Source organism: Saccharomycopsis crataegensis (genome assembly GCF_037102585.1).
Source record: "Saccharomycopsis crataegensis DNA, jcf7180000000083, whole genome shotgun sequence".
Classification (NCBI taxonomy): domain Eukaryota; kingdom Fungi; phylum Ascomycota; class Saccharomycetes; order Ascoideales; family Saccharomycopsidaceae; genus Saccharomycopsis; species Saccharomycopsis crataegensis.
Window position 1 is genome coordinate 445407 of NW_027043828.1, and position 19594 is coordinate 465000.

Sequence of the window (19594 nt, forward strand, 5' to 3'; positions counted from 1 at the left end):
CCTCCCCCCCAAAAGCAGCCAGCAGCAAAGAAAAAAAAAATAGTAAACAACATCCTTTGATGAATCCATGAAATTACAATATCAAGAACTCACTGCTCTGATTGACGTGTAATATAATATCCAATATATTTGGGACGTGCTATTTCTTGTTTAAAATGAAATAGTAGCTAGGAGACTGGGTGTGCTTGCTCCTATAAGATCAGGACTGGCATTGCTATCATGAATCGTTTTCATTTGAGGTTATAACCGTCATGCCAATCACATTCCTTAAGGAATGTGATTATTTGCTGGTAGTTCTGTTATATTGAACACCTGTTTCACAATTACTTGCTGAATTTTTTTTCAGATATTAGTACCAGATTTATTGATTTGGTTTAGAAAGACGTTTGTTCCAGGAATTCTTAATAGACTCGAGTTATGGTATAGGTCTATGAATTTTTTTTTTCAATTTTAATCTGAAAATATCATTATTGAAGCCGAATATTACTACTCATAAAAAAAGTTATCCTCAAGAGTTATTTTTAATCGTTGCTTCTAATTTTACCTCCACCAAGTCGTGATCATACTTCTCGATTATTATTACCTGCCAAAAAAAAAAAAGAAAAAAAAAAGTGGTGGGACTTTCTTATTTTTTTTTTTTTTTTTTTTATTTTGAAGGATAATCAGGAAAAGATAGGGATGATTGTATTTGGAGTTATAATTGATAGACATTGTTGTTATAATACTGAAAAGACTTCAAGCGTTGGTTTTGATTTTGGTAAAAAGGTTACCTCAAGCTTCAATGATGGAATCATCTTATGTTAATGGATATGAGAAGTGGTTTTCATATTTTGCAAGTGATATTGCGATGATGTTTTTTTCAGAATTCATTCTCTCATTTATCTTTTGCATGAAATGCTGTGGGAGATTTTTTTTTTCAATCAGTGGAGGGTATATTGGGGTTTTGAAAGATTGGTACAGAATTTTTCAAGCTCGCAATATTACTGGGAGGACACTATTATTTAATAACTAGTGGATTATTCGATGTCGATGTGTTATATTCTCATCGGAATGACCCAAATTGTTTCTATTAATGTGTGAAATGTTACACAGAGTTTATGGTGGTACTTTTACCAAGCCTTGGAAATTCTCATCTGGATTCCTGGAAAGTTTTTCCGTGATTTATGTTATCGGTAGATGATCTTTGAGTGGTTGAAATGCCAGGATATTTGAATATATGATTCTGTGGTATATTTGTTTCATATTATGGTATTGACGTAAATGGCGGTGATCGTTTAAACTCATTAGAATAATCATTCGCTTGAATTTCCAATTGGCGATGAAGATGAAAAGTTTCAAGAAATGTAATTTCGTCATGTTAAGCCTGTGAATTTCTGAAGTCTACAAGAATAGGTGAAGATAGGTGATATAGATTATAGCAAGAATGGAAGCCAGTAATGATCAATATAGAAGATTATAACAAAAATAAAATATAATAGCAAAGATTCAACCTAATGATAGAGATAAAACATCAAGTTGGAGATGAAGGATAATATAATGAGAAAGTTAGGGGATTGGGATAGGGAAAAATAATATTCAAATACTAAGAATGATAATGATAATAATGAGAAATAGAAAATGAAAATGAAAAATAAAAGATAAAAGATAAAAGATAAAAGATAAAAGATAACAATGAAAATAAGTGGCAACCATAAAGATAAAAGATAACAACAAAGCCATTACAAACGACATCTTTTGCAAAGAGTTTTTTTTTTACTCAAACGATGTCTTCTCTTCTTCTTTGAGCGACGGCTTTTTTTATCCGAGCGAGATTTTCTTTTGCGTGAAGAGATTTCATTTTGATCAAGAAGCTTTCCATTAGTGATGGATGCTGCCTCCATGATTTCTTTTTTTACTGTGATAGCTAAAGATTTGGTTGAATCCTCGTTTTTCAACTTGCATGCTAAGGACTCGTCTTTCAATTTGCACGCTAAGGATTGCAAATTTTTTAAAAGATAGGAAGAACCAGCCCATCCGCCCACTTCTGTGATTTCTTTTAGAAAAAGATTTGCCGGATTTATTGTGTTTGATGCCGTGGGATCACTCGATATGGTAAATGTGTTGCAGGAATCGAGCTTTAGGGATTTCAAGACGGCTTCGTTGAGATATTTATCAGAGCTAATTAATCCTGGCATTAGGCAAAGATATTTGGAAACTTTGCCGTCTTCAGGTGTTCTTTTGATCAAATTTTCAAATCTAAATTTGAAAACCACCTCTTTAGGTCCCCAAAACCCTGATAACCTGCCCTTAACTGCGGAAACATTCACGGTACCTACGAACCAAGGAATTAGTCCCATCGGTGTGATACAGTTGCAGTAGGGGCATATTTCTTGTTCGACAAAAAAACCATTCAAACTTTTTGATTCTGACGATTTTCTCGAAAATTTGTTTATCGCGCTGGTTTTCGTTCTCAAGTAGACGGCATATATCTAAAAAGAAGGATTTGTAATTCCTTCTATGGCCAGCTTTGGGAGAGAGCTTAAGAGGTTTGATACAAATAAGGCAACCGGAGTAGACACTATCAAACTGGACACTTGTTATAGTGCCGTCAACCTCAGCATAAGCCCGTTTGTCGTAGTAGCAAGGTATCCGGCTGGATGTTGAAACAATGACCATGCTATTGGATGATTGCAATCAGGTTCTTAGTGATAATAGAAGTGACAAGGAAAGACAAAGAAAATTTTTATCATACGACCAACAAAAAATAATGATTAAAAAAGTGGGCGAGTGAGTGAGTGATTGAGTGGCGTTGGGAAGAAAAATGATGCAAGATGATCTTAGAACGAAGTGGAAAAATAATATCGAGCTGAACATATTTATTATCCAGGATGGTAAATATAGTGATTATTCGCATTGGTTTTCATAATCCTGGATTTCAGTAACAATTTATATTCCGCAATATATATTAGGACTTTCAGGGAGGCACTGAAGTTTTGGTGAAATGTAAGACAGAAAAGAAAGATTAGAATATTTTCGCAAATCTTGGGACCTACGTGTTCCACATTCTACCAATCGTTCAGTATCGGAAATCGTTACTCGCCATCTTTCAGTAGAAGCTACATTTATATATCCTTAGTATATTAAGTATAGTATATGATGATGTCCCTCCCTGACTAATTAAGGGCGTATAGTACAGTACAGTCAGTACATAATATAATATATTAGATATGTATGTATTTCAATGCTTCTCTACATTTAATATCCTGAAAAATCTCCTGAAATTGAAAAAACAAAAAAAAGAAAAAAAACTATAATAATTCAACTTTTTATTTATTTGTAGATTATCAATGCTGAAAGAGCTTTCACAATTACAATAAATTAGTTCATAGTGAATGTTCGTGCCACTAACAAATTCCGCCGTGTTGGTTTAAATGAAAAAAAAAAAAAAAAAAAAAAACTGTTTTTTATTCAGTATGGGCAATAAAGGAATTAAATGTTAAATGTTTTTCTCTGTTATTCACATTGACATTGACATGTCGTTGTTAAACGCGGTGTTAATTAAATATTTGGAAGACATATCTTAAACTCGACACTTATCATGTCCAAGGAATCACTGTCATTGCTTATGAGAGAACCCGGGTTCTTTGAAAGATACTACATCTGTAGATCTACAGGTGATCATTACAATAAGGGCTTTAACATGTCGGTGTGTTTGAACAAAAGAGTCGATGATGTCTTACTTTCCAATGCGTTGAGATCGATGTTATTGAAGTACCCAACTCTTTGTATGAATCTCTTCCGCTTAAAACCTTCCTCAGGTCCAAAAAATTTACTCCATGATGACCGTAAGGCCAACGGAACCAATTATGAGGCTCGCTTGGTATCCAAGATTCAATTCACAGATGTGGTGTGTCATCAGCAATTGGAAAGAATAGACGACGACTACTTCAAGACGTTATCCGATAGGAAGATTCTTATAGACACCGACAAACCAACATGGTACATTTTAGTCAACGAGGTGGCCGAGTCAAGCAACCAGTACTTGACGTTTGCAACTAATCATATGTTCCTAGACGGGAACTCTGGAGTTAATTTCCTAGATGACTTGGTTAGAGAGTTAGCGACTGCTAAGTCACAGAGCAACCTCAAATTTGTCAATGTCCTATTTGATAGCGAAGTAGAAGGTCCGAAAATATTACCAGAATCTTCCGACAAAGTGACTGATCTCTTTAGCTTTTCGACTTGGTTTGCCATCAAAACAATAGTCAAAGAGCTTTTCCTTCCAACCGTGATAAAGAAGCTTTTTAGCAGTTTTTTCACAAGAGGCGATCCTAACTTGTTTAAGAACCCAATATTTAACCATCATCCGGTAAGTCTCAGTAACGAGAGTAACTTCCACTTGTTGACACTCAGCCCTGAGGAAACTCTGGCCTCTTTGAAGTTTTGCAAGCTGGAAGGAGTCACATTGACACCATTCATTGCAGGTTGTGCTTTCAAAGCATTAGACGAAACTTTAGTACCCGTTTTGAACATTAAGCCTAGTTACGAATTTGCCATCCCTATTTGCGGTCGTCGCTACTACCCAGAAATCAAGGAAAAAACCAGATATGGGCTCTATATGTCACAATCAAAGATTTTAGTTTCAAGAAATAATTCAGTTCTTCTGGCTACAAAATTTATTTCTCATGAGTTGGTCGCTGCATTGAAAAGTAGAGAATCGTTCAGTTTAGCCGGGTTGCTCCGACTCATCAATATCTGGGATCATATACAGAATCTGTATGATAAAAAGGAGGTTAGATCTTCGGCTGAGCTATCCAATGTTGGGCTTATTAAAATCAACCATGGTGAATGGAGGGTCGAAGACTGTATCTTCAGCCAAGGTGTTTCATCGACGCATTTCAGCATTTCGACTTGTAGTACTCCATATGGGGGACTAAATATTATGATAGCAAATCATTATTCACTTGATGAGATCAGGCATGGTTTGGCCATGAAAAGGTTCATGGTAGCCTTCAAAGAAAAGTTGGTGGCTCGAAAATAAAATGTTAGTATTCTGAAACTCTCATGTTCCTTTCAAAATAAGTACCGTTAAATTCACGCGTTCGATGTGAGCCTTTCTTTCATTGAAGGGGATCAAAAAACTGAGGCTTAGGGTATGATATATATATATATATCTGCATTTTAGTCTTTTTGATTTCGATATCCTACGTCATACACATGAAGCTGTGCGGCGAATCTTTTTTGAATAGAACTTATGAAGGGTTTTTCATTAATTCCAAAGACACAAAACAATAGCAATGAGGACCCTGGCTTATAGATCTTGTGACCTGTTGATCTAATACTTGTAAGCACAATTGACAACTCTCCTATTTCGAAAAAATTAGTTATCATACTGGGCGCAACTAGAGCTAAGCTAACCTATGTATAACATTTCAAGTTACTCTTTTAGAAATGTTGAAGCCAATTTCCACAAAGCTAATATCTAGAGACTGAAACATATTTATCTATCTTATTACATACCATGGAATATTCAAGTCCTTTTATCTTGTCAGTAATGCAGTTTCACACAAACGGTATTTTTTGCAAGAGGTTCATCAAAGTCAAAAAACAAAGATCCCAGCTAAGTCTGCTCTTCCTGAAAACAATTATATGTCAATTCATGATTCTATATTAAAAAAATAAATACGCCAAAACAGATAATACAAATAATATAAAACATTTGAAGCAAGTGAGATGAGAACTTCATGCCTTATATTATCTATCAAATACTACAGTAGAAGAAAAGATTGTCGCATAAGTTCATAAATAAATTTGAGAAGGGAAAGCTTTTATATTTAAGAGTGTTTCTGATGAATACAGGAAGTGCAGGATCCCAAACGGTTTGTATTCTCCAATACAATGTAGACTGTTCTCTTTTCACCTCAAAATATCACTTTAAGCACCATTCGTAGTTGATTTTAAAAACCCAAGAATCTCATTTAAGACTGAATTCTCTTCAGGACTTATCATCACTTGTATATTTTTGTCCCCCTATGCTAATCTTCTTGAAAGATGCATCAAGGCGATCCAGCTTACTATGAGTATCAAATGAAAGAAAATTATTCGGGTAATTTCTTGGAAGGATCATCAGATTTAAAGAAATTAAGAGCTTTTTTGGGTTTAAGATATCTCATGATGAGTGGAAGTGGTGTTTGTAATGGTGAAGTATTTGATTGTAAGTCTGGTGTTGGTGCTGCTGCTAGATTCAATTATTACACCAACAAATTGACGTTCTACCGTAGTAGTGATAACAATTTTTCAAGAAGAAGTAAAATCGTGACAATTTCATTATGAATCTGAATCTTGGGTGCCATTCATGCTCATATTGTGATGTCGATTGATGAAGCTGTTTCTGAGGACTTTGAATTAGTTGTGAAGGCCTCTCTCGTGTCTCCATGATGTTGACAAATATGTTACTGATTTGGTTGCTGAGCAAAATCTCCACAAAATTTTTTAAATAGTATTGTTTGAATAATGGTCGCTGCTGGTTTAATTATCCACAACCTTACTCTGAGACATCTTTTAGTTGATGATGGTGCTTTCATCTCACAAAGACCCCCTGGAACCTATAAGATTGTTGGGAAAATTTTAGATAAATAAGGATATTGTGGAATTTGACCCTGTTTTGGTCACTTTATTCAATTACTATTGTAATATGGTTCTGGCCAACAGCAAAAGTTTGTTGCGGTATATCCTAAAATATAATGAATGATGCACTGTCAGAAATCGTGCATGGCGGTGAAAATTATATGAAATAATTGCATATTGGAACAGAATTGGTTATATTCAAGGTTTTCTTTGATGGATTAGTCACGGACCGTAAGATCTTGACACTCCTTCCAGTTCATATGACTGATGAACAGGATAGAAGTAAGGAACCCCAAGCTAATGAGCAAGGTGATGGTGATGGTGATGGTAATTATCAAGATCGTACTGCTACCTATGTTTCCCACTTGTTGATTTTCTCAAATTTATTATAATCGAAATGTATACACACTTGATCAAATATTGGGGCATGTTTGTAAATTCAATTCACAAGGCATCAGCAGAAAAAAAAAAAAGGCTCTAGCTCATTTTTGCTGATTCAGTGCATTCCTTATTTTTTCCAACAGCCATTTTTACTTCAAATTGATATTAGAATCCGGGGTCAAAATCGCCTGCCATGAAGAAGCTAAACTCAAACGATCTTATCAATTGTTCCATTCAAATCCTATCGTTAAAACACGGAACATACTGAAGTTTGATTATTAGAAGAAAGTGGCATTAAGTGCAACCGATGGCAGTTCTGCCATAATCCCATACATTCAAGCTTTTATTACCATACCAGACGCCCTTGATAGTTTTAAGCTGTTTCAAGATTTTGAAATTATAAATAAGATTGGCTCTCGCTCTTTCAGGTAACTTAATTATATACCAATTCCCTTCTTCCTTATAAAGAAGTATGTTTTCAGTAACTTTGCCATAATTTGCCTTCAGGATCCTGCTGGATTCAAAGCTAATGTTGAGCGGATTAGAAATCCCACAAGCTCATTTATATCTAATCATTTGCTTGAAAATATCTCCATTAGCGGTCTCAAAGAAGTTTTCAACTATAGATTGCTGAGAGATCAGTTGAAGGAGCTGATACCAAAAATTTCTTGGAAAATTGATATTCCACAAGACATTATTGAACCTATTGGAAATCTGGTATTGAATGGTGACCCAGATAATTCTTTCGGGCAAATAACCACTTCTAATAATAAATTATTTATTGACGAAATAGGCCTGGTTCACCTTTATAATGTTGGTTTGGTACATCGCATGTTGACTCACTTATATGGTAGTGATAAATCATTTGGCGCCCCAGAAGTGCTTTTTGCTATCTGCTCTGACAGATTTCATGATAATAAGAGGGTCTAAAAATAGTTTATACTTTGATGATGAATGGTTCTCAAGATTCCAATTGGTGAATTTGTTAGAAAATCTTCGAAGTCCAGATGTGGACTATAATCTCTTCTTGAAAAGACTATGTGACCCATTCATTCGGGCTATTACCCATATCCGAAATTCCAATTGAAAGGGAGAAGATCTTCTTAAGCTGGATGGTAATGGTTGTGATGGAGAATATATTAACCATAATATTATCCAACTTCTATTTGGTAGTGCAGTAAGAGCTTTTGTTTCTTATCATTATTGTTATAAGAACAGTTCCTCTTTGTATCGGTGACATGGATCTCATTGACATGCCCTCCCCTGTGACTCCATCAGCTATTGGTGCTAAAATGATTCTCACCAGAAATATTGTACCTGTAAAGGGTTTGGTGGAAGGAGCATTTGGTATAATAGATAAAAATTATGAGGAGAACGAAAAAGTTATTGGGGTTGTTTTTCAGATCATCACCTTCTTCTCATTGTAATTTTTATGCTACCCTCAATAGAGCAAGAGATCCATGAAATAATCTTTCTATCATGTAAAGTGATCTGTGAGATCATCCCTTATCTTTAGAACAAACAGACTGAAATCAAGTTGTTGTTATTTTTTTTGCATCATGTGTACCGCCCTGGTGGTAGAAAAACAAATGATTTCTACGATTTAGGAATTGAGCAATCCTATAGTCTACAGTACAATTAAGCAGATAGGTAATAATTAACCTATTAACCTAGAGTAAATAAAAACTTTGCTGCTTGAAAATTCAATATTCAGAATGTATTACATTGATAACATTGTTCATTATACAAACTATCATTAGATATGGTACAGCCTCGACCTCGGCTTATTATTTAACTGAGCTTTTAGTTGCATCGTGTGTTTTTAGGAAACTGTATGCCAATTAAGTGGGATTAAGTGAAAAAAATTGCAAAAAATTGATTTCGCCCAGGATCGAACTGGGGACGTTCTGCGTGTTAAGCAGATGCCATAACCAACTAGACCACGAAACCAACTTGAAAAATTGTTACACTCTGCTTCTTGTCGATGATTGTTCTCGACCAAGAAGATTCAAATTAGGTGATCACAAAGATGATCCTTCTCTTAAACTAAATAAAGGTGAAAACAAGAGGAATGTTGAATCCTTAAATAAATAAAATGATTGAAACTAATAATGGGGTGTTGGACCCGTTCTGGGAATAAAAGGCTAAACATAAGGCGATACGACAAGGATAAGAGATAAGCGGTGGGACATAAAGTGATACCTCGATGAGGTAATGCAGATCATGGTTTCGTATGGTACCATACCGTTGGTAACCAGGACTCAACCCAACCATGATCCAATAATATAACATTATCCCCCCTCGGAGAATGAGTCGTCTCGATCATTATTGTTAGCCAAAAAGTCATCAAGCTCGTCGAGGAGTGTAATCCGTTTCTCATGAGGAATTAAACGGATCCAAGTTTCGGGGACAGGCACTGGGTCTGCCTTCCCTGGGTACATGACAAGGGCGTAGTCCTTTTCGAGATCAACAATCATTTGGATTTCCGATATGTTTTCCTTGTACCACGGGTCGCTTTCCACTTCTGGTAGTATCATGTGGATAGCGTGATATTTCCTCACCCATTGTATATTGGCAGTAATTATCTTCCTGCTTGAGACTTGGATTTGGAAGGCGGTGTTATTTAGTACCTTGACGATTTTATACGGACCTTGGAATGGCGGTAAGAACTTTTGCTTGCTAGTTCGGGCTGTTCTGAACGCGTGGCGGTGTAATAACACATATTCTCCTTCCTTATATTCCACGTCGGAGCGTTTTCTATTCACCTTCGCTGTTGTCTCCTTTTGAGTATCGGCTAATTGTACTTGAATTGATTCCAAGATCCTTTCTTGCCGATGAACAAATTCGTACCCCCCAATCATAGAGTCATCACCAATCGCGGTGGCCAATGGAATATCATGAATGATTTGCCAATATCTTGGATGATAGCCCAAATCAGCAAAAAACGGTGTGGTTCTAATAGCCAGTTGGTACTGAGAGTTGTAGGCAAACTGTGCCATGCCCAAGTACTTAGCCCATTCAATCGCGTGAGAAGCAGCCAACGTTCTCATCAATTGAACCAATACCCTGTTGAGTCGTTCGGTCTGGCCATCTGTCTCGGGGTGGCCAGAGGTGGAGAGATCCTGGGAAACACCTAACATTTTGGTAAGGGTCTTCCACATGTGACTGATGAAGAGTGGGTCTCGATCAGAAATGATGGACATTGGAAGGCCATGGTCTCGGACAACATAATCCATAAATAAATTAGCAACCGCTTCGGCATCATCGGTTTTCTTATGAGGCACGAACACTGCTCTTTTGGTAAGTCTATCCACCACCACGAATATTGAATCGAAACCGCGGCTCGGAGTAAAACCTGTTATAAAATCCATAGTAAGGTTAGACCATCTCTGGGCAGGAATCGTTGGGGTTTGTAGCATTCCCTCCGGGCGTCTATTCGTGGGTTTTACCTTCGTACAAATATCACACTTCTTGACAAACAGGGCAATAGTCTTAAGCATCTTAGGCCAGTAGAACCCACTCTCCTGTAACTGATATAGCATCTTGGTCGTACCCATATGAAGCGCAGCCTCGGCCGTGTGGACGCCTTGCAATAACCGGTATCTGGTTTTCCCTCCAGGCACACAAAGCCGGGGTTTGTCAATCGGAGTCATTTGGTAAATGATTTGTCGGCGTCCTGCCAACTCAGCAAACTGATACCGTTGAATAATGGATTTTAGTTCTTTCGGACACTCCAATTCCCCGTCAAGGACCTTCCATACTTCGGAAAAATAAGCATCAGCCTTATATTCGTCTTCACCAACCGAGTCAATAGTCATGGCATTGATTTTCATTCGCGATAAAGCATCAGCAGCTTTATTGGTAACTCCGGGACGGTATTTCACCGTAAAGTTAAAGTCCGCAATGAAATCTTGCCATCTGAGCAATCTTTGATTGCCTTCATTCTTGGCGGAATTGAGGTAGGTGAGGGAATGATGGTCAGTTACCACTTCAAATGGAGCGACGAGGTAGTGACGCCACTTCTTCAATGACTCAATGATGGCTAAAAGTTCCTTCTCCCTGACTGGGTACCTAAGTTGAGCCCCGATAAGGCCCTTCGAAAAGTAGGCCACCACACCCTCTGTTTTTCCATTCGGGGCCACATGTTCCAACACGGCGCCTAAAGTAAAACCAGAGGCGTCGGTTGTGACTCGGAGTGGCTTGGTACTGTCGAAATTCATAAGGACCGGAGCAGAAATCAATTTCCGCTTTAACTCGCCAACCGCGTTCTTTACCTCGTCACTGTATTCTATCTTCCCGTTGACATATTGATGGACAGGGCGGGCTAATTCGGCAAAGTGCTCAATAAAACGGCGGTAATAACTGGCTAATCCTATAAAAGAATGAGCTTCTTCCGGGGTGGATACCGTAAATCGTTGGATAGCTTCAATTTTCCCAGGCTCCACATGAACACCGGCGGCATCGATCTGGTAACCAAGGAACGAGACTTTAGCCAAAAAGAATTCTGATTTGCGTTTGCTAATAATTAAACCAGCTTTTTGGAGGGTAGATATCACAACATCAATATGCTTACGATGCTCGGCCTCACTTGTGCTGAAAATCAATACGTCGTCTAAGTAGACGACGCAAAATTCTTCAAGCGGTAAAAGTAATTCATTCATAGCCAGTTGGAACGTGGCAGGAGCATTCGTGAGGCCAAACGGCATACAATTCCAACCGTATTGGCCAAACGGCGTGACCATGGCGGTTTTGTGCCGATCAGCTGGGCTGATGGCGATTTGATGATAACCGGAAACCAAATCAAGCTTGGAAAATATTTTGGCGTTCTTGATGAGGTCGAGTAGGTCATCTATTCTTGGTAGTGGAAATCTTGACTTGATAGTTATCTCATTTAAGCCTCGGTAATCCACACAGAGCCGTTTCGTTCCGTCCTTCTTCTTAACAAAAAGCACTGGGGCTCCATAAGGAGACGCAACCGGAAATATTAACTTTTGCCGGAGTAGTTCATTAATCTGCGTCTTGAGCTCGGCTCGATCTTGAGGTGAGAGTCGGTATGGAGCTTTGAATGGTGCCTTGGAGTCGCTCAACACATGTATCTCGTGTTTGACTCTGGTGAAGTTAGATCCTCCTTCTGGTAACTTCAATTGGAAAACGTCTGCATATTGTTTAAAAATTTCTTCTTCTTTTGTAGTTCGAACTTTTTCTTGTTCTGTAGTCACGTGGTCATCCGCGACCATTTTGACCAAAGCCAAATAACATTCAGTTGACTTACTCTTTAAGAGCCGGTTAGTCTCCTCAGCTGATAGGAGATTTAGAGTAAGCAGGTTATTGGTTTGATTTTTGTTCTCTTTAATTTCTTGAAATAATGGTAACAATTCCTGATAAAATTGTATAAAAAAGGGAGTCCTAAAATGACTTCCTGATCTACGTTCTGGGTGACGAACCCTCTGAAGTTGTAATCGATCTGACATGTATTGCGTGATATACACATGTCAACATTGGACCAATAAGCCAACCGTTCATGTGGCTTCCCAAAGGCGTCAAACACCCGACGACTTCTCTTTAACGGAATTTCTTGTAGTCCTAACTTTTCCATGGTGCTCTTTTTAATGTAATTAGCAGTTGCGCCACAGTCTAATAGGGCGGTTACATTGATTGAACCTACCTTAACATTCATAGTAATGAGGGGTAGGTTGAGAGGGTCAGCAGTAGTGGTAATACTAGCCAACACAACGGGCTCTGGGTTGTGTCGGCTTACCAGTTTTTTGGCCCTTCAACCATGGCAATATCTTGGAAAGGTTCTTCGTCCCTTAAGTCTGCAGATTTAATGGCGGCTTGAGCATCACGAAGTTTTGAGCACTGATGGACCATGTGTCCTTCCTCCTGACATAAGTAGCAGCGCAAAACCCTTCTTGGGCCTCTTGGACCCCTAGGTCCTTGAGATTGAGGTAATGCGTTGATACGGGTCCTCTTCGGAGGGGTCTCCCTCATGCTTGATCGGTATGATGGTTGGGTCCGAGTACCAGCAAAAACCTTCATCGCCAAGGGCGCGCCGAAAGAAGCCATATCGAGGATGTCAGCATAACGTTGAGCCTCTATAAAACCGCGGGGCTCCTTAGCGACAACATGAATTCTCATGTCTCTCTTGAGCCCCTGTATGTAGGTGGCCAAGAGATGGGCGGGGTTTGGGTTGTCTAATTGATTAACCAAACGGTCGAAGCTCCGATTGTAGGCGTTGACGGACGTGGTTTGTGACAATTCTGCGAGTTGATTGAGAAGCATCTGCTGGAAGTTTGCAGGTAAAAAGTAGGCTCTGAAACTGGTGAGCATGTCACTGAGATCGGAGTCGGTTGACTTTTCGTCAGCCGTGGCTAAAAACTTCGCATACCAGGTCATCGCATCCCCCCGGAGTTTCACCGAAATCAAAAGGAGTTTTTCCTCTCGGGATCCGGATAGTTTGGGCATAATAATCTTAAAGTGATCCATCCAAGAGAGAATCAATGATAGGTCGTCGGATCCGTCGTAGACCGGCATGTTGTTCAACAACAACTTTTCGCGTTCCGCGTTATTCATTTTAAACCTAGTGGTGCTACCAAATGTTACACTCTGCTTCTTGTCGATGATTGTTCTCGACCAAGAAGATTCAAATTAGGTGATCACAAAGATGATCCTTCTCTTAAACTAAATAAAGGTGAAAACAAGAGGAATGTTGAATCCTTAAATAAATAAAATGATTGAAACTAATAATGGGGTGTTGGACCCGTTCTGGGAATAAAAGGCTAAACATAAGGCGATACGACAAGGATAAGAGATAAGCGGTGGGACATAAAGTGATACCTCGATGAGGTAATGCAGATCATGGTTTCGTATGGTACCATACCGTTGGTAACCAGGACTCAACCCAACCATGATCCAATAATATAACAAAAATAATGCGAAATTAACAATCCATCTCGGTAATGTATTAGTGATCACGTGATATGAGACTCGTTAATATATAATTCATTCATTCATTCATTCATATGATTATTTGAATTATTTTTTTACTTGGATTTAATTATTTTATTGATTTTCATTATTTTTATTTATATTATCCCCCCAGAATTCTGATGGTCACTACATTGAAAATACTTAGTATTTGATATATAGTGCCAAAACCCCTCAACAAAGACCTCCATCTCAGTTCATGAAGCTCCTAGTGATGGGTAATTCACTAGTGGCTTCATCTCATATTTTCACATTGCACCTTTTTTCCTTAATAATCTCGATTGTTGAGTTTTTTACCGGTGATGTGATTAATTCTTAAAGCAAGGAGTATGAGGTTGTGAGAAAGTTATAGTATTTTACTTATCTATTAGAAAGACCGGCATGAAGTGCCCGGCTTGCATGTTATTTAGAACCTCTGTGACTCGTTAATATACAATTCATTCATTCGATATTTCAAAAAAAAGTGATATTGATTGAATAGTTTTATAATTAGGGATTTGGAATGTAAATAGTGCAAAAAATTAGTCACTTTAAATGTAGATTTATTCTATTGCCGGCCCCAGGAATCGAACCTGGGTCTAGTCGGCCACAACGACTCGTACTGACCACTATACTAGGCCGGCGGAGGTTAGCTAAAAAATTGTTTTTGATGCAGCTTAATTGTTTTTATTTTACTAACCAAACCTGCGCTGGGTGGCGTAGTGGGCAGAACCATAGACTAAGAAAGGGTCGCGTGTTCGAACCCCGCTCGCTGCATTAACCACCAGGTCACGTTCAGTACGCTAGCTGAGTAAGGAGTAATACCACTCTGAAGGTAAGATACAAGGGGGTTTTAGTGAGTAAAAATCTCACACTACCGGTAAGGTTGCGTCGCTGGTGTCTTTCGAAGATTTCCTCCTCCCTGGCTAAAAAAAAAAAATAGTGACAGGTTGCTACAAGTCAAAAACATTGCATTTTCCAACCCAAACTCCCGGGTTACCAAAAATATTGGGAGAAAACGGACACCAAATAAGTCGCCATAGCTGCGCATAATTGATCATAATAACCGTACATAAAAAGTGCGATGACCTATATAGCTCTTAGTAGTTAAATATAGGGACTTTATAAAAAAAAAAAAAAAACCGCACTCATTCTGGAAGAGTCTCAACAAATTCCAACATAATAATAGCCCTGGTTACTTTGATTCGCATTCACGGGAGATAAAAAGCTAGTTTTTTTTTTTTGGATCAAGAATTAGCCGAGCTTGTACCAAATTAATTAAAATGACTTTCAAACGCTTACTGAATATTGTAGGTTAATATTTTATTATTATCCTTCTGAGTTAGGGCCAGAGATATATGATATCTCCTTCAAGAAATTATGAGAAATAACAGACGATGGAGGATTTATATACGAGGCGACGCATGATGGAAAGTTGGATAAATATATGTACATATGTACAGGTAATTCCCATTTACTTGGAAATGTACCAAATATTCCGCCGGATCTAGCAGTTAGATCAACTCGAGTTGATAAGAACTTGGGATCCCATGGATGATACCCCTCTCCTCCAATTTCTCTTCTGTAGTTGACATCCTAAGATTAACGTTACACAAAATTATTTGCAGTATCATTATGAGTTTTGGAGTTCTTTTAAATGTGCTAGGTACAGTGAATATATTTAGCATAAATGCACATGATTGGATATTACCAGATTTGGCAGTTACCGCATTAGTATTGTACTCTATTTTTGAGTCTAAAGAACCAGCGTTGTGACATGCTCTGACACAATAAGTCAATTATAGTTCGAATTAACATCTGATACACCTGACTCATCGACTAACATCAGTAAATTGAGTCACATAGAGAGCACTCAAATAGCCAATGCATTAAATGGGCTTATAATAGCTTTTCCTTAATTACTGTATGAATAGCACGAACTAAAATGTGAGGTGCACGAGCGTTACTAATCATGGTTACAGAAATGTGTCATACTCTACAATGAAATTCTTTTTCACATTCTTCTCCTCCAGAAAATAAAAAAGATTTTTTTCCACCTGAAGCTTTTGGCCCTTTTATCCTTTATTATATTATGACATGTCAAAACTGTGTATTCAACATTGTCTTTGTTGTCATCCCATGATGCGGCTTTGAATCTGTTTTTACACTAGTGGAGTTGTAACTCCAATTTTAGCTAATAATATGCGCGCATCTAGCTAGGTATGAAAAAAAAAATATTTGGGGATGGTCTTACGTCTAGGCAATCTTGTGTTGCGCATTTGAAATATTAATTTAAATATCCCATGATAGCTCAAGTTTTTTTTTAAAAAAATATATAATGTCTGTCGTTTTTTATGTTTTCTTATTTCCAGCTTTCTCCTCCACCAGCCAAATAAGTTGATACATAAATTCCAAATGTCTGAGGAAAAGATTTCCAGCATCAATATTGATTCAGAGTTAGATTCTTCCAGCGAAGAAGTCAGAATTACTGAAAAGTATGCTGATCCTTCATTGCAGTTCCTTGAAGATCATGATGAAGAGTTCAAAGATGTGAAATTCACCGCTGTTGATGAAAAAGAGTTAAATAAACGTCTTTACTTATGGCTTTTCCCATTAATCTTTGTGATTAATGCGGTTCTTTTCATTGATAAGACTACCTTGGCTTACTCTACGATTTTAGGTCTCTTTGAATCTACACATATTAATGCTGCCCAATATGATGATTTGAATTCTATTTTCTACACTGGCTATACAGTTGGTCAACTATTGAATTTCGTCTTGCAAAAATCCAATATGAGCAAATACATGACGTACATAATTTTTTCTTGGTCTGTTGTTATTTTCTGTCATTGTGGTGCATATAACTTCGGAGGTCTTGTCATTCTTAGATTTGTCCTTGGTTTAATTGAAAGTACCGTTGTCCCAGCTTTGGAGGTTACTATGTTACAATTTTTCACTCCTAAACAAAGAGCTACTTTACAACCTGTTTTTTGGATTTCCTGTGTTGGCGCTTCAGTAATTATTTCAGGCTTTATCGCTTATGGTGTCCTTTGGGCTAAAAATTCTATTCCACCATGGCAAATCTTTATGATCATTACTGGAGGTTCTACTTTCTTTGTCGCAATTTGGGTTGCCTTATTCTACCCATCTGACCCAGTTGGAGCTAAATTCTTGACTGAAAAACAGAAATATTTCCTAATCAAGAAAATTCAAGGTGAATCTAGGGCTTCCATTGTGCAACATGTTGTCAAGAAGGAACAAATAATTGAATGTATCAAGGATCCAATATCATGGTTGTTCACCCTTTTCATTTTCCTACTCATGTTGTCTAACAACTTGTACTACCAACAAAACTTGTTATATGTTAGTCTTGGTGTCAGTGACTTAGGTTCTACTTTAGTTTCTGTTGCTGGTGGTGGATTTTCTTCTATTTTTCACCTTGCCGCCGCTGCATTTATCTACTTTAGACCAAACAGTACCGCTCTCATTTCTACTTTAGCTTGTCTTCCATCCATCGCTGGTGGGATTGTTATGATTACTCTCCCATGGCATAACAAATTAGGCCTTTTATCCTGTCTTCTCTTAGCTTCTAATACTTATGGTGTTACATTTATTGTGGGTCTTGGCTGGGCCACATCTTCTTGTTCCGGTAACACCAAAAGATTCTTTCGTCATTTTATGTTTATGGCCTCTTATGGTATTGCTAATATTATATCTCCTCAATTATGGAAAGGTAATCAAGGCCATGACAAAACAGGTGTGGATCGTTACTATGCTGCTTGGATCGTCCAAATTGTTTTGGCTTGGGTTGGGGCTCCAGCGATCGCTTGGATTATTCACTTCATCTTGTCGGGCAGAAACAATAAGAGATTGGCTGCCATTGAGGCTGAGGGCAAAAACGTTCTTGGTAGTGTCGTCAAGACCGATGATAATGGTAACGAAGTAATCAACAAAGTTGATGTTGCTAACTTAGACCTTACTGATCTCGAAAACAAACGCTTCATTTATCCTTTATAATTTCATTAATTTTTGGGCCACCTGTTGTCCAGGGAAACTACAGACTGTTGTACTTCACCGGAAGTACCAGTATAAGGATCAGACTGATTATCTATTACAAACAATAGAGGCTGAGGTCGGTCAGTAGTCGTATAATGAGATGTTTTAACTTCAATATTATTAAATCCTTCTACAGATTAAACTAGACTGTAGGATCATACGATCCTTGAATAATAAACTACGTTCCATGATAAGTGGAACCTCCTTTGATATCCCTATAGGGTAATATTCTATAAATAGGAGTATCATATCTAGAGTGAACATATTACTCTTGTAAGAGATTTGGAACTTAAATAACAGCATAAATTCTGTTAACAGTTCGAACGTAACATCATGTCATTCGTCAATGTGTGAGTGAACAATATCTAAGTAATACGTTGACGACTTAGCGAACCATCCTACCACAGGTGTGGTGGTGCCAACAACTGATCCGCTATGTGAGAAGTTTTCTTATTTTTTCTTTTCAAATATCATCTCTCTAGAACTCTGTTGGTGGATATAGTCATACTTATTCAATTAATTAATTTTAGCCTTCGTCTTTCTGCATTTGGATATCGCCACGTAGATATGATTGGAGGCTCAGTATATTTCAATATTTAATACCATGTATAAGAGCTTTTGTGGGTATTTTGGAGGGGGATAAGGGATATGTAATAAATTTGGAGGGGAATGATGAGATATATGATTTAATGAAAGCAGGGGAGAGGGAAAAAGGGTATTTTTGGGGAGGAATATGGGGATGATGTGGATATGTTAACCCGAATTGGGGGCTAATGCAGGGCACAACGGTTTTTGTCTCGCATGAGCACTCATCAACATGAGAAGGTAAACATTACACAAAAACGGAAAAGTGGGGGGATAAAGTGAAGATGATGATGATAATGATGATATAATGATAATAAGATCATAATATTTTAATATTTTTAATTTTTTGTGAGGTACCTTATGAGGTACCTTATGAGCCACCTTATGAGCCTATATATCAAGTGAGGGACACAAAAAGAAAATTGAAAAAAAAATGAAAAACGTCAATATGAGGAAAATGTATATTATTATAACATTTATAAGGTATTTAGACGCGTAGAATTCGATATATGGCATTAGATTTTGAAAAAAGTGAGAAGAAGACAAGGTTATGGGCATGCTGTGTATGGTATGGGGGCAGGAGACATCACGTGCGCGGGATTATGGTATAGATTACCTAAGTGACCAAAAAAAAGAGCATAATCAACAGATCCAGGGGAAACTAACCAGAGTGGGATGAATTAGACCCTATTCTAGACCTCTTGCAATTTCAAACGCTACGTAACCCCACCATACATCCAAAAATACAACCGCCCAAACACCATATATGGGAAAAAGGTATATAATTGGGCTTTTCACGTAGAAAGGATGGGAAGATTGTGAATGTAAGAGTTTTGGTGGAATATTTGGGGACACATTTTGGTATTAGCATGTTGAAAGAATGGAAAAGGTTGAATAGTGAGGCCAAAATGGCATCGGGAGTGAGGATCCGCACCGGTGCACCGGATACCCGTGACGGTATACGTGAAGGCCACTCTATATATATGACAAAAACAGCCAA

At 37.8% G+C, this 19594-nt stretch overlaps 6 protein-coding genes across 6 annotated transcripts; 5 read left to right on the forward strand and 1 right to left on the reverse strand. All coding sequences in view use genetic code 12, as the record gives it.

Annotated features, from left to right (window-relative positions):
* Window positions 1-1718: 1718 nt before the first annotated feature.
* On the reverse strand, window positions 1719-2336 carry DASC09_030150 (uncharacterized protein; the record flags this gene model as incomplete). Its single annotated transcript, XM_064996618.1, has 1 exon — window positions 1719-2336. The coding sequence occupies one exon, from the start codon at window positions 2334-2336 to the stop codon at window positions 1719-1721; it is 618 nt and encodes a 205-aa protein (XP_064852690.1).
* A 1241-nt stretch (window positions 2337-3577) lies between these two features.
* DASC09_030160 (alcohol O-acetyltransferase) lies at window positions 3578-5020 on the forward strand (the record flags this gene model as incomplete). The annotated part of the gene is made up of 1 exon (XM_064996619.1): window positions 3578-5020. The coding sequence occupies one exon, from the start codon at window positions 3578-3580 to the stop codon at window positions 5018-5020; it is 1443 nt and encodes a 480-aa protein (XP_064852691.1).
* A 1010-nt stretch (window positions 5021-6030) lies between these two features.
* On the forward strand, window positions 6031-6312 carry DASC09_030170 (uncharacterized protein; the record flags this gene model as incomplete). Its single annotated transcript, XM_064996620.1, has 1 exon — window positions 6031-6312. The coding sequence occupies one exon, from the start codon at window positions 6031-6033 to the stop codon at window positions 6310-6312; it is 282 nt and encodes a 93-aa protein (XP_064852692.1).
* A 410-nt stretch (window positions 6313-6722) lies between these two features.
* On the forward strand, window positions 6723-6998 carry DASC09_030180 (uncharacterized protein; the record flags this gene model as incomplete). The annotated part of the gene is made up of 2 exons (XM_064996621.1): window positions 6723-6756; window positions 6793-6998. The coding sequence occupies 2 exons, from the start codon at window positions 6723-6725 to the stop codon at window positions 6996-6998; spliced, it is 240 nt and encodes a 79-aa protein (XP_064852693.1).
* Window positions 6999-7459: 461 nt separating this feature from the next.
* DASC09_030190 (uncharacterized protein) lies at window positions 7460-7917 on the forward strand (the record flags this gene model as incomplete). The annotated part of the gene is made up of 2 exons (XM_064996622.1): window positions 7460-7468; window positions 7495-7917. The coding sequence occupies 2 exons, from the start codon at window positions 7460-7462 to the stop codon at window positions 7915-7917; spliced, it is 432 nt and encodes a 143-aa protein (XP_064852694.1).
* Window positions 7918-16368: 8451 nt separating this feature from the next.
* Window positions 16369-17970, forward strand: DASC09_030200 (uncharacterized protein; the record flags this gene model as incomplete). The annotated part of the gene is made up of 1 exon (XM_064996623.1): window positions 16369-17970. One exon carries the CDS (start codon window positions 16369-16371, stop codon window positions 17968-17970), a length of 1602 nt encoding a protein of 533 aa, XP_064852695.1.
* Between the last annotated feature and the right edge of the window lie 1624 nt (window positions 17971-19594).